Consider the following 14,532-nt stretch of genomic DNA (forward strand, 5'->3'; position numbering starts at 1 on the left):
GCTACTCCCTAAAACACAGGTCATATATAGAAGTTTGAACTGTGTAGGCTGACAGGTCACTCTAGTAAATACATACAGAAAAAGCAAGCAGATGTTCTCAGACAGGTAAGTATGGTTCTCCACAGTGGGATACAAAACAAGCAGAAAGAAAAGGTACAGAGAGCTTTTATTGTTTTCTCAAAATCTCTTCTGGCTATTTGTTGAGTCTGGCTGGAAGGAAACTTCTAACTCTAAGCAAAGAAAACTGTCTCCTGCTTGACTGTTTTGGTATCCAGTAATTGAACTGCATATACTCTTTACAAGCAAACAGGACTGAATTAAAAGGGAGATCCAATTTCATCAATTTCGCTTATCAAAAAGAAGCAAGACAGTATGCTGAGTCAAAAGGTAGCCAGCAGCAAGCCAGAAATTAAACAGGGCATTTAGAACGGGCAGCCACTGAGAATGTTTTCTGACATAGATCAGCTCTACCAATTATGCCAGAAGGCAACCCTACGTACTAAGTAGGTATAAGAGATGTACTGTACTGAACAAGTTCCAACTCGGATGAACCAATAGGCTCCTAGCACTTCCATAAATAATACCAGCAACATAACATTCAGTCACATCTACTTGCTAACATACTCCAAATGCTTGCTGTCCTAAATAAGTATCCTCTTCAAAGGATTTCTAGCGGACTGTCATGACTTGGATAAACTTCAGCCACTGAAAAATACGCTATCAACAATAACCTTTTGGTCTTGGTTACAGGACAGATTTCACTTGGAGAATCCAATAAGGAACTTTTTGGCCATTAAGACAGACTCAGTTGAAAGCACATTAAAAAAAAAAAAAAAAAAGGGAGGGAGGGAGAGAGAGAGAGACTGCAACATCAGAGGTAACAGTGTGAAAATCGAGGAAAATAATGAAAAAGGAAACGGAAAAGATCAGGTTACCATTTAAAGAAGGTGCTAGGAAAGGAATCAAAACAACAGTATTGTTGCTTCTACATATATGCAAGTACCCAAAAATATGACTAAGCACTAGAACATTTGGTCTTAGATAAAAACATTAATGAACCAAGCATATCAGTGGCAGGAAGACAATCAATGGTACACTAGTAGCAAGATACAAAATGAAAGAGTAAACAGTACCAGCAACACAGTAGTGCAGTACATTACAAAGCATTAGGATGCTCTGTAAGTAACACTGAATCAACACGGATTGAAATTCTAAACTTAAGCGGGAAGAATGGAATATACATTAATAACCAATATTAACCAAGACTGAAGAACTGACTGCAACATGAAAGACGGGAAATACAACTGGACTGTATGACTTCTCCTCCCCCTGTTGGGCAAACATCACAACAGGATACGAGAGCAAGTCTGCGGGGTTAACTGACTATAAGCATTGAATAGGAGCACTTACACAAGACAAAACCACAACAAAGATTAATTTTTCCGTTGGTGTTTACTGTAGCGTACACTTCAGACATAGAGTACACCTGAGATATTCCCGTACCATTTCTGGTTTTTTGGGATGGTGTGAGGGGAATGGAAAGAACACGAAAAGTGGACTGTCTGAATTTCAGTGAGGGTGGAGAAATACATGGTAGAAATAAATGAAGTGAACACCAATAAATCTCCCAAACTAGATAGTGTTGACCTAAAATTTTCCACAAGAGCTCATAAAAGAAATACCTAAATTACTAACTGTATCTGTAACCTTTTGTTCAAAACTTCTTGGTAGCTAAAGACTAGAGAGTAGCAAATGTGATGTCAACCTTTAAAAGTGATTTTGGAGGGATCCAGAGGACTACAGGTCTATTAGCCTGATATCTCCACTTGACAAATTACCACAGACTAAAACAGTGAATGGGATTAGCAGACACCTGCATAAATAAGATCTATTTGAAATGAATCAACTTGTTTTCTGTAAGACAAAGTTTGCCTTTTAAAATTCTTTGAATTCTTTCGAAAGTGAATAAACATGCATACAGATGATAAAGTCCACTGGGATTTCCAAAAAACTTTCAACAGGGTCCATCACCAAAGGCTTTTAAAGAAAACAAGCATCCATGAGGGATGGTCTTCCCTATGAGGGAAGGTCTTGAAATGGCTATCTGGTTAAGGGACAAGAAATGGAGGGTAGCAATAAATGGTCAGTTCTTGCACTGGAAGGAATGGAACGAGCAGAGTTCCTCAATTCTCTACTCTGGCTCCAGTGCTGTTAAATCTACTTATAAATAGAAAAAGGAGAAAGCAGTGAGACATTTACAGATAATACGAAATTATTCAGGGTAGTTAGTACACAGATGGATCATAAAGAATGGAGGAAGACCTGTAAGGTCAGCAATAAAGTTACAGATGAAACTCAACATAGACAAATGTAGTGATGCACATGGACAAAAATAATCCCAGGATCATGTATGAAATGATGGGCTCTACACTGACCATTAATAGTCAAGAGGTAGGTTTTGCCATTATGACAGATAGTTTCATGAAAACAGCTCTGTGCTTGGTAGCAGTCAAAAAAAAATTTATTTATTTATTTATTTTTATCATCCTTGTTGCCCTTCTCTGAAACTTCTCCAGTTCCAGAAGTGGTTCCAGTTCTCCCTCACAGCTGAGGGAAATAGACAGAAGGAACAGAGAACAGAAAGAATAGAGAATAAAATAGGAAACCATTTCTTTCACTGTGTAAATCCACACTTTTTTCCCCCATGTTGAGTATCACATGCAATTCTGTCTCCTTCAGGTCTGAGGGAGAACTGGAACCACTTCCGGAACTGAGGAAGTTTCAGAGAAGGGCAACAAGGATGAGCAAAGCTATGGAACAGCTTTCATAAAATGAATGACCGAGTGGGCACCATTTTTTTGCCCAGTTTTTTCTCTTCTCTCTGCCTATGACCAGTGCAGCAGACAAAACTCTGAGATGGATGAATCTTAACCAGTAAAACTGTTAAGTAAAAACCTATTTGATCTGTCAAATTACCAAAAGAGAGAAAAGCTTTGTGGCAATCTGTCTTGCAATAAATTATACACACACCCAGTATCAACTGGATATTTTTTTTAATTATATATTTTCCTTACAGACTGCACAAGGAACTGTCATTCCCTTCTTAGCCGTCTAATAGAGAATTACCATATGTCCAAAGCAGATACAGGTTGTACTCTCATCTCTGGTGGAAAAATTCTTGTAAAACTTCCTGTGTTACACCTAACTCGTGTACTGAAAAGCTCTCTACTTCTAAGCTAACAGGAGTAATATTAGGTCGAAATGTCATTAGGATTATTTGAGGCTTAACTCATTGTACCAATGAAATGCTTTGAGAACTTCAGAGGAAACGAACTATTAAAGTATAAAATGAAATTAATAGTTGTAGTCAAATGGGAACAAAACGCTTAAAAATACGTATCATAAATCTCAGTATGTCAAAAGCCCTTTTAAAATTATATCAAATATAGGGCTATCTGGTCTCATTTAGTCATCAAATAGACAGCTTTCAAGAATGTAAAATAGACATACAGCAGTTCCAATCTAGTATCAATATTTATCCAATATATGGTTCTCAAGGAATACTAAGTGGCCTCTCTTTCTCTTTTCTTTTTCAACATGGCCTTTCATGTTAAAAACTGTTAAAAGTAGTAATTTGGGAAATTTTTACCTGGTTTTCTTTAATCCAGGACAATAATCCTGAAAAGCTAAAGCTGGCCCAGTTTCCGCCATAGTAATTTTTCCTGTAAAGAAAAAAACAACAATGAAACTTAATGGACAAAAAACTTAAAACATAGCCTTCTCAGTTAAAAAAAAAAAAAGCAACAAGGTTGCATTCAAATGTTTTCCATGACAGATTTTACATGCACAGAACATGCAAGTTGGAATAATGTATTTCAAAAATGCTAATCAGATGTAAAATTCCCATTTTCAGTCACAGTATGGTGATGAGATTTTGGTCATTTCTGACCAAAGAAACCCATAGTCTGTCCATTATATCTGTAGACTAGTTACCCAGAGAGTAAAATGAATAATGTTTAGAAAAAGCACACTGAATTCTGTGAGGAACAGGAAAATATGGATATATACTACTTCTTGGCCAAGACTGACTCTACACCTCTGTAACTCAAATACGTTCATGTGGTATGCTTTCTTGTGTCTGTATCACACTACACAGTGTTTCAGGTCCTGGCATGACCTAACAGCTTTGTCACATTAACATGGCTATACTGCTTCTGACTGAGGCTGATACAAAAATTGGAATAATTACCTCACATGCCACTTCTTCTCAACTAACAGCACTCCATGAAGTAGATATGGTTAGGAAACCCCATAATCATCCCTATGAAGTTGGCATGCTTATGCAAACTGAACTTGGATCCAGACAGTAGAATCCACACTTCTCTCTTCCATCAAAAAGAAATGAACTTTCTGTTACTCATCTATTGCTGACAGAACAATTATTATGCTTACTATGGACTGTTTAGCTCTCCTAGCAAAATCATTTCTAAACTGCATATACTGTAGGTGGAGCCAAAGGAACTGATTTGTACAAAATGATCAAATCTTCTTGAGTACTTTTCAGTGTATATTTATTACCTTCTGCCCTGAAAATTTTACTTTACTTGTTAAAAATCACAGAAAATTAACAGTCGCACTGTTCATCAAAGAAATGGTCTCTACTTTCCCCTTTTTAATTTTTTCCTATCAATATCTCCCTAGACATCAGCTGAATGAATTAGCATGTGTTATCATGAATATCAGATCTTAGATATTTAGTAACTGTGATAGGAAGAAATAATAGACCAATTACATTTTAAAAAAATCACTAGTCTTTGCAAAATAAAAAAGCTACTTCAGGATTTAACATAAATCTCAGTTCTCTAAATTATGCTGGTATTTCAGAAAAGTGAAGGATACCAAAAAATGAATGTATATTTAATCTTACTGCACACACTAAAAAAATGTTTAGGAAGCAAGATGGGTTTTGCGTTTTACAGAAAAATGCAAAGATTAATAAATCCAACAAACTCAAAATCTTATCATAACCTCCTCCATTTTTGAATTGTGGAGATAAATGCAATCAAAAAGAAGTTATATTCAGGTTAGATTCTACTGTTTAAGATAGGATGTTTTTGACAAGGGTTATATGCACTGACAAAGGCTTCATTAAGAGTGTCAGTCCCTTTACAGTACCAGGGGGTGATGCTCTATACTATGTTGCTTACTTAGCATATGAAAGACAGATGTCTGCTAAACAATCCTTAATTGTTCATGACTAGAAACTGACCTAAAAAGGTCTTTCAGCTACTGCAAGGCAACAGTAAGGAACATAAATAGGACATCTTTTGCAAAGACAACAAAATCCAGCATTCACTGAATAAAGGTGGCTTCAAGAATAGAATATACTTTTTAAGGCCATGATCTGGGAGGACTGGGCCTATACTTTAAGAAAACCTGTGTAGTTTATCCAGCAATTTGTTCATTCTAAGCAGAAGAGATCCATCTGTAGATCTGTTACTAACCAGAAACTCAGAACTTCTATGAAAAGGAGTTAATATTTACCTCATTATGTGAATGATATAGATGAAGTTTAAAATGTGTATTTGGTATCACTTAAAATACAGTGCAGTGAGAATTCAATATATTACTGAATCCTTGATTCTGCCAGATTTCAGTCTGTAAAATGCAACTGACAGAAATCTTAGTTCTATACAATTATAATCACCAGCTTTGCTTTAACGTTCAATGGTACAAGTTAATTTCTTGTTCCTTCCTGAGATTCCACTGAATGAAAAGTTCAATATCCATAAATTATCTGCCACTTCTGGGAATTCTGAGAAAATGTAGCCACCAAGATTTACTCTAAGAGAATCTGCTGCTTTAGTTGCAAGTTTCCTTGAATATGGAGTACAATCTGCCTGTCAGAGCAAGCAAGGCCACTGATCACAGAAATTGCAGAAAACACCTGCATAAAATTAGCACTGGGTTTCTTGAACCTATACCAATATAAATTTATGCATATTTGGAATATTTAAATTTAATAAACTTTGAGTAAGAGAAATGACTATATTAACTCACAAGTAAAATTATGTAACCTTCTGTGAAAATGCCAGACATAATGCAAACATTCCTCTGTTCATCAGGTGGATTTTTCTTCAAAACTGCTTTTGTTTTTAACCACCATTGATGTGAATCAAAGTTTGCAACACAGCACTCTATAATGCCATCCTGAAGCTCAATCAGTTTTGAGCTGATAGTCTTTCTCAAATGCAAAATGAATCACAGCTGTCTTTCCTCTCCTCTGGCATCTGAGCTCCTTTCCAAAGTTATGCTACACAACCTCTAATATTAATCTTCTCTGTATACATCAATTTTCTGACTTTTTTTTTTTTTGGCTAGGATTTGTAATTAGTTATTTACCCTGCATTACATGATGAATCAGAACTGCTTAATTTTCCCACCTGAAAACACTATAGCAAGAATGAAGACCAGACATGATTATTGATACAATCTCATCCTATGACGAATGGCAGTTTTTAATAATAAATCTTGATGGGGAAATCTGAAAAAGTGCAGACTATTACTTTTATAATTAGGAGTCCTTTGCAACTGAATATCTCTTTTTTATAATAATTATTCTGAAGAGGCACCAAAATAAGGAATTGCATAAAGTAATGGGCAAGGTCAAAGTCTAATAATTATGGATAAAATATTGTCTGAAAAACCTTGAGAACTGAGCTCCTCCCTTCTATTGATATAATAGCAAACTACAAAGATACGTATTTTCTCCTTTTTTTTTTTTTAGGGTTACAATTCAATTATCCCCTAGATAAGAAAATGAAGCATTGAAAATATGTTATTATTTCAGCATCCATTTTGAAGCTGTAACAGCATAGTTAAAAAAAAAAAATCATTTTTCTATCAGGTTACATAGAACACAACATTTTTTCTTTTTCTAAAATATATTGTTGCCTAGATACTATTCACTCAAAATTTCTCTTATAGCACTTGGATTTTTGTATGAATTTAAGTACTGCTGCTTTTAGCTCAGATTTTTCAAATCCTGAATTTTAGGATTCAGAAATAACAGCAGAATTACCTAAGAGATTTTTGTCAAGTTTTGGAAATGCAGCTCAAATACAGTATTATCTCTGGAAAGAGCTTAAATTTCTCCTCCTACACTATTTTATGTATTTTTTCTCAGTTGCTAACACCATTTTTTTCTACAAATACTTTGCAAATTAGCAAATCCTATTCCAGAACACTCTGAAATTGCAAACTGGTTCCAACTAATTAACATTCTTTGACTCCAATCCAGGAGAACCAAGAGAATATTGAGCATTGCCTTTTGGAGACAGCAACTTGAGAAACTGAACACTTAAGAAAGCATGGGATACGCAAGTTAAGACAGAAACAAGAGCAGAAAGAGTCTTTCCTGCACTATGTCTGCTAAGACGACTGCCCTTCTGAACGCCATGTCATAACAGCCATGGTAAAACAGTCAAAGCTGGTGATGTCTGAAGAGAAGCTGCTGATGCTTCGTGATTGCTCCCAAGAGCTGCCTGTATGTGTCTGTCCTGCATTTGATCTTTCAGAAAGAAGTCTCCTACCATCAGAGTATCTGTCTTTTGCAAAGGGAGTTACTGCCACATCGATTTTAAGGATCTGAACACAAAACGACTTCTGTTTCAAACCCATAAAATTTCATGTACCATCTATTAAGTACACTCTCACATTTATTAGAAATTCCCATTCTGTCTTTGTAACTATGTCTTAGAGAATAAGAAGTGGACTAACAGTTTCTTTGGTTTCAAAAAGAAAAAGAGTTTAATTCAAATGGCTCTTGATATTTTTCAGCTCAACAAAAGGGGTAGTGGTAGCAGTCACTTACATTACATTATATCCTGGGATATGAACACGATCAAAAGGCAATTATCACAGACAGTGGAGACTGAAAGTTTTACTCTGTAATACCTTGGATATGAGTTCATATCCTAAAACAACATAAAAATACCTTTTTTCAAACAAGGTCAAAAGATACCTGAATTAGGACTTTTTGCCTAAATTTCCTTATTGAAAGGTAAACAGTTCCTCTATTTTTTATGGAAGGAACTGACTTGCTTTAAGAAACATCCCATTCCTTCTCTGGTTACTCTGCTTACACAGCTATCTCACTTTACAGAATTTAAAGATCAAAAAAGAAGGCTATACAAAGATACAGGCTGTATTTTATTTTACAAGTTCTGAAAAGAGATAGACATAGCAAAATGTGGAATGCACTACAAAAGCAGATATCGAGAGTGCGTAGGTGTCCGGCAAGCTTTGGGATGCTCAGATAAAACATAAATAGAATCCTGGACATGAGGGCCACTGAGTACTCAACACACTATGCAAGGTCAAAAAGAAAGACAGATCAGAGGTGACAAGAAGCAAAGGGACATGAGAAATAGGCAGAGCAAATTGGGCACAAAAGAGGAGTTCAAATCCTGCATCTTGATGTTCCTTCTATGTCTTTGAATTAAACTCTACATGGACAGAGAAGTAAGTCAGTGAGGAAGGATGTTTGCAATGTAGCTATACAAATGCTGTATTCTAGATTCTGAAAATCAAATACAAAACGTAGTTAAGTGCAGCTCCCCTCTAATCCTCTGTATATTCATTCGCCAAACTCGAATATACATAATTACAAGAAAATAATAAGCAGAGGACGGTAAATAGGGAACATACCAAACCATCAGAAGAAAGTCCCACGTGTATGAACAATCACTATGGGAGGTACATTCACTTGAAGTAATCAACTTCTAGTCTTGATCTACCTTCCTTTAGCAACTTCCACTTTAAACTGAGTGCTGATCTCCACATTTTAAATTGCAAATTACTTTTCTAAATCACTTAACATCTATCCTTGAAATTTCACATGTCAACAGCTCATTAATATCTACAGTAAATGTAGCTCTCTGAAAAGAACCACAGATTTTACATTTATTGAGACAGATAGCTGGCACAGAGAAATAGAGCTCCTTCAATTACTATTTGGCAGAAGCTAACTTTAGTTTAAAATCCGTCTACAGGAATTTATTGCAACACTGCAGTGAAGTGACTATTTTGAATAAGATAAGCTACTGTTGATGGTGATGCTTGGACAGTGTTTATAAATCAAAACTAGAATGTTGTATTTTATAATAGGCCACTTCAAAACTATCTACCATAATCACCTATGCAGTATATTATGATAAATGCAAACATAGTTGGAGATTAAAAGTAATAAAATGATCTACACAAGATAATGAGTGCAAGAAAACCATACACAAAGACTTTATCCATACACATTTTCTACAGCCTATATCCAACTTAACTCAGATATTTGTAAAGAACAAAAAATAGGAATTAATCAAAATAGCACAGCTAACACAAAAGTATTTCAGTGACCTCAAGCCTCTCTCATGCAATTTAACTCATGTTCCTTCAGAAAGGGAACAATATAGATAGTTAGAAAAGTAGTAATCTGAGTAACAGCAGATTGAAGGGGTTTTGTTAACCAATTTTCAATTATTTCATAACCTTGGTAAAATTAAATTTGAAAATTCATCTAGAAATGAATATATTATAATAAATAAAATTAAAATGTTTTAATTCAAAGTCTTACAAAGCTTGCCAGAGATCTAATTTTTCATTTAAAATTCAAATGACATCAGTGGGTTTTTTCCTGATTTTCTTTTTTATTTTGTCTTTTTTTTTGCAAGAGTACTAACTTACTTAAACAAAAAAAAGCAGATGGCAACTGATAGGTTTGCCTATTTATGGGAGGTTTTGTACAGTATAAACATTTTCATTTTTTGCCAAGATAAGGCTTGTAGACCGTGAATCAGTGAGCACATACACCAATTAAAACAGCAACTATTAATATAAGTGAAGAAAACCTCCGTTAAGAACACCTTTCCCTGACCTAAGCAGCTTATTGACTGCACAAGACTTGGAAAATAACTCCACAGGAGAAAGGAATCAAATGTGGAAACTTTCATTTTCATCACAAAAATAAAAGCATGAGTGAATGTAAATGAGCATATTTAAGTGAAAACAGTAATAAACAAAATCTGTATTTCACAGTTCTAATTGCCTGCTTATCTGAAGGGCTCTTCATCATAGCTAAAAATAGGCATGGATAAAAGTTCCAGTGGCTAACTGTTACTACAGATTTTGACAGACAATGGATATGAAAAATTGCAGTAACAGAAGTGGTTCATTTAGTAAAAACAATGCATATATTACCAATAAGCTGCTTTAAGTTTAAAATCCAAACTTAACTGAATGTTTTATTAATTCTTGATCTGCTCAGTCTAAAACAAGGTTTTTCGCATTTTGGTGAGTAATTTAATAACTAACTTAATAATTACTGTTCCAAAATTTGCTTGAAATTAATGTAGCTTTATAGTTGTGCATGAGGCTTTTAAAACAACTTCAGTAAGATCTGCTGGACTTGGTCATCCAAGCATTTTTGCTACTATGGCAGATCATCTATTAAATTTTGTAATATTTCACTACTATGCAGACATTTGGGTTTTTTTAATTATAATAATCTTGAAAGCAGTCTTTGTTTCAACTGAATCATGGCTTATGCTAAATATGGAGCATCAAGTAATGGCTTGTTGTGTACTATCCCCTTGTGATGTGAAATACTAGAATATTAGCCCATTTAAGGACTTTTTTCTGTAGTCTCTGAGAGTTTAGTCCATGGAGACTGAAGACTCATTAAGATGAGTTCTTAATCCAAACTCTCTCTTCTTGATAAAAACTACTTGTTCTGAAGTGCACCACCTGTCCTCACTTCAGTCCAGGATAGGCAGCCAGAGGGTTATATGGAAAGCCAACAGCCAACTGAGCAACTGCAAATTGTATTTTACGCACACTAGTCTTGCAAGCTTTGAACTTGTGAAGGATTTCAATTTAGAAATAAACATACTAAAATTGATGGGGCCTTTGAAGGGCTGTACACAATACAGAATGCAGAAGCTTAATCTTGAAACAATGCAGTTCAGATAAACTGAGCAGCAGAAAGCACATACCTTTAAGCTTTTGGCAGAAAGCACAGGGAAAACCGAAAACATGCATACTGGCTAGAGCAAAAGTCTCTAAACCAGGGTGCTGGATACACAGGTGCATGTCACAGGAATGTGCACAGAAAGGCAAGAACTCAAAAATACGATTTAAAAATAAAACACTAAGCCAAACTTGTAATTTTTGGCAAATAAGACTGACAATCAGAGCATCTGAACTCACACCATTCTTGCTACCACCACTTCAAAACCACCCATTGCTCTTTGCCTAAAACCTGCAAGTAGGAGCTAACAGGCTGCCTGAAACCAGTCTCACATGGACTTTTACTGGTTATTAACAGTTATGATTTTACAATTAAATATTTGTCCTTTTATTTTTTCCCCCACTTGAGGCCAAACTTCACTGAATTATCCACTTTGGTTGCATGCACAAATATTTACCACAGCTGAGCTGAAATGCAGAAATTTGCTTAACTGTAGATGTTTATCATGCACCTTAGCCTATGACAGCATTCAGCAGCAGAGCGGCTTAGGTAGTCCTTGCCTCCTGCTTACGAATCTCTACTAAAACTGTAGTAGTCCAGACAACTATACTGCACAACTGCACTAATAACTGGACTGAGAAGGTAGCAAGGGGACAGAAGTCAACTGTGATCAAGATCAGAGACATTGGAAAAAAAAATGTATCTGCATAATCACACCTTGATTTCACATAATGAACTACAGAAGACACAGTCCAGGTATCTAGCACAGAAATTTCATAAAATACATTGCATTTGTTATCTTCTAGACAAACACAGACAGTAAAGCAGCCTCAAAAGCTGCTTAGTAATGATCAAAATTGTCTCAAAGAGGTAAGAGGAGCCCTAAGTGGTAGGTGGGAACTTTAAGAATTTAGTTTGGTCAGATGATGCTCCAGAATTTGATCTCAAGCTTACCTCAGAAGCTAAAGTTCTAACTGCAGTCCTGTTACCAAATTTTGCTGAGTAGGTGTACAAACAAGCCAAGATTCAACAATCAAATATCCTGAATTTTTCTAAAAAAGTGTGCATCACGGTGTATAGCTAAAAAGTTTATATAAAAAAAAAGTTGTTCTAATAACTTTGGTCAGTTGATAAAGAAGTGAAATATTAGTCTGTTAAAAGAGTGCAGTGAAATATGCTACTCTGAGCGGTACAGCAAACATTTTTATTTCAAAGTGCAAAAGAAGTACTTTTTGCATCAGCTGATTTCACTGGTATTCTGCAGCCTTGCAAACTGATTTAGCTTGGGACAGACAGAAGACAGCAAACGAAGAACAGTGCTCTGTTCATCTCCTGTCTAATCAGCCAAATATTGAATGATAATCCATTAAAATGCAAAAATACTTTTATTAACTTCTTTATACATTGAGAACTGATAAAAATGGGATGCTGGTGAAACATTTTATCATTAGAAGATCATGTTAAAAATTCTCACACAAACTGAAGGGGATAATTATTGTCAGGAACCACAGCAAAGGGCACTGAACCTGTAACCATTCTTATCTATATGGAAGAAGGAGCAATCAACAACATCCTTGAACACAATTATGTCCCAAATTAGTGGCTAACACTCAAAAATTGCCTGTTCTATGGATGGGAATAACACCCTAAAAATAAGTTGCATACATAACCTTAAGGATGCTTGATAACACATGAACATAGAACACAAGCATGTTCTGAAAGGTACAGTGATGTAGACAGATATATTCCTAACCCCTTCAACTCCTAAGAAGCAATATTATTGGAATAACTTACGAATCAACATGAAGAACTCTCTGGCCACTTCTGGAACATGCAGCTGCAATAATAGATTCAGGCAAACCTGAAAAGACACATGCAAGTTTTAAAGTTTAGCACACTAAGATACTAAGATAAATGAAATAAAATCAGAGCTAAGTCAGTAACAAGCAATTCAAACAAAAAAAATACATAATGCAATATGTTAAAGGTTACTGGACAATTATTTACTACTTATAAAGAATAAGAAGCTCTTAGACTTTAATGGGATATTCAATATGATTTAAGACTCTTACAGATGGAAAAAAATCATTTTAAATGATTTAGCTAGCTTTATTAATCCTAGAAACTGAAGAGCAGTCTAGAAAACATCTAGCAGGGTTTAAATACATGCAACCATAGTTTCATGATCTCTTAAGCCAGGAAAGGCAACACTACCACCAACATAAAAGGGGCAATCCCTCTATCTTTATGTTTGGCCATTCCTGCCCTCCCTTCCATGTGAAACAGATGGTTGGTTTGCAGTTGGTCTGTGATGCCAGTTCCATTTTTAACAGTTACTATTTTGATGGATTAAAAAAAAAAATCACTTTCTTAACTGGTAAAACAGAAGACACTGCAATAGTACGTATTGCTTACACATTGATATCTGTATCACAGAACTAATCTCAGGAGCAAAACGGACGAACAATTGTTATCAGTTCCAGGGACACACATTCCACAGCCCAGACAGGTCAACAGTCACTTCAAAGTGGTGGGATGTGATGTTCTTTGTAGGAAAAACATTAAATATCAGAAAATGGTTATTCTGAACCAACTTTGAAGTCCACTGTTGATGACATCAGAAGTTTTCTCCTCTTTAATATATCACAAGGTGTTCTGATCACTCCGCTGCAGAGTACTTGCAGCGTATGTTAATTGGTTACTTACACCAGTTTAGGAAGCCAGAAGTCCTAACGCAATCCCAAGACTTCAAAATCAGCACACTCAATTCAGTAATTGTATCTTATATTTAGAACAGGTCATCCTCTGACAATGTAAAACCACTTTACAAACGTGATAGACAGATTCACCACTGAACTAAAGGTACTTCTAGTGTTAAAAGCCACTACTAGTATCATCTGTTTGGGGAAAGATGCGTATGTTGTATACTCTACTTAAAATGCAGATGTAATTTTTGACAGGAGGAACAGTGATGCAGCAAATGTGACTAGGACAAAGAGCTCAGCTAACTTTTGAATGAAGAGCACCTAAATGAGTAATTATTATGAGTGGTAAAGGCCTATGCCTTGTATTTTATTTGAAATGCCTCTGATAAAACTTTAAGTAAAGTTGAGTTCTTTAAAGTAAGAACTCAAAAACCAGGTTATTATGAATGAAGAGACAACTATACTTCTGACAATGAGAAAATACATAACTGCACCACATGCTTCAGGACTGTCACAAGATCCTGCATGTACGCAGCCTTATTCAAGTGAAAGCAACTGTACATTCAGCTGTCCTCCAAAAGTTACTGCATGTAGGTTTCATTTCTCTGCATCTATCAACTATCTGGATTAACAGAATTTACAATTAATATTTTATTGGTAGCTCCTAAGAGAAAAATATTTTCTTTTCCTCATTTGGGCGCAGAGAATATTACTCTAGAAATGGAATTGAGAAGCTTGTTTCTCCTTCCTTATTGATAAAAGCCACTGAGAAGACGTTGTAAAACATCACCAGTGCTGCCTGGCTGG

The 14,532-nt window shown here is 35.4% G+C and overlaps 1 protein-coding gene across 2 annotated transcripts in view; it reads right to left on the minus strand.

Annotated features, from left to right (window-relative positions):
* The window catches only part of CHM (CHM Rab escort protein), a 79,388-nt gene that overhangs the window by 54,762 nt on the left and 10,094 nt on the right, over positions 1-14,532 (minus strand). For both annotated transcript variants that reach the window (XM_026101304.2, XM_026101303.2), the window contains exons 2-3: positions 12,815-12,881; positions 3,650-3,722 (exon numbers count right to left, since the gene is read on the minus strand). In XM_026101304.2, coding sequence (XP_025957089.2) covers positions 3,650-3,722; positions 12,815-12,881 — 140 coding nt within the window. The remainder of the gene's footprint in view (positions 1-3,649; positions 3,723-12,814; positions 12,882-14,532) is intronic.

This window comes from Dromaius novaehollandiae, chromosome 11 (assembly GCF_036370855.1).
Source record: "Dromaius novaehollandiae isolate bDroNov1 chromosome 11, bDroNov1.hap1, whole genome shotgun sequence".
Classification (NCBI taxonomy): Eukaryota; Metazoa; Chordata; class Aves; order Casuariiformes; family Dromaiidae; genus Dromaius; species Dromaius novaehollandiae.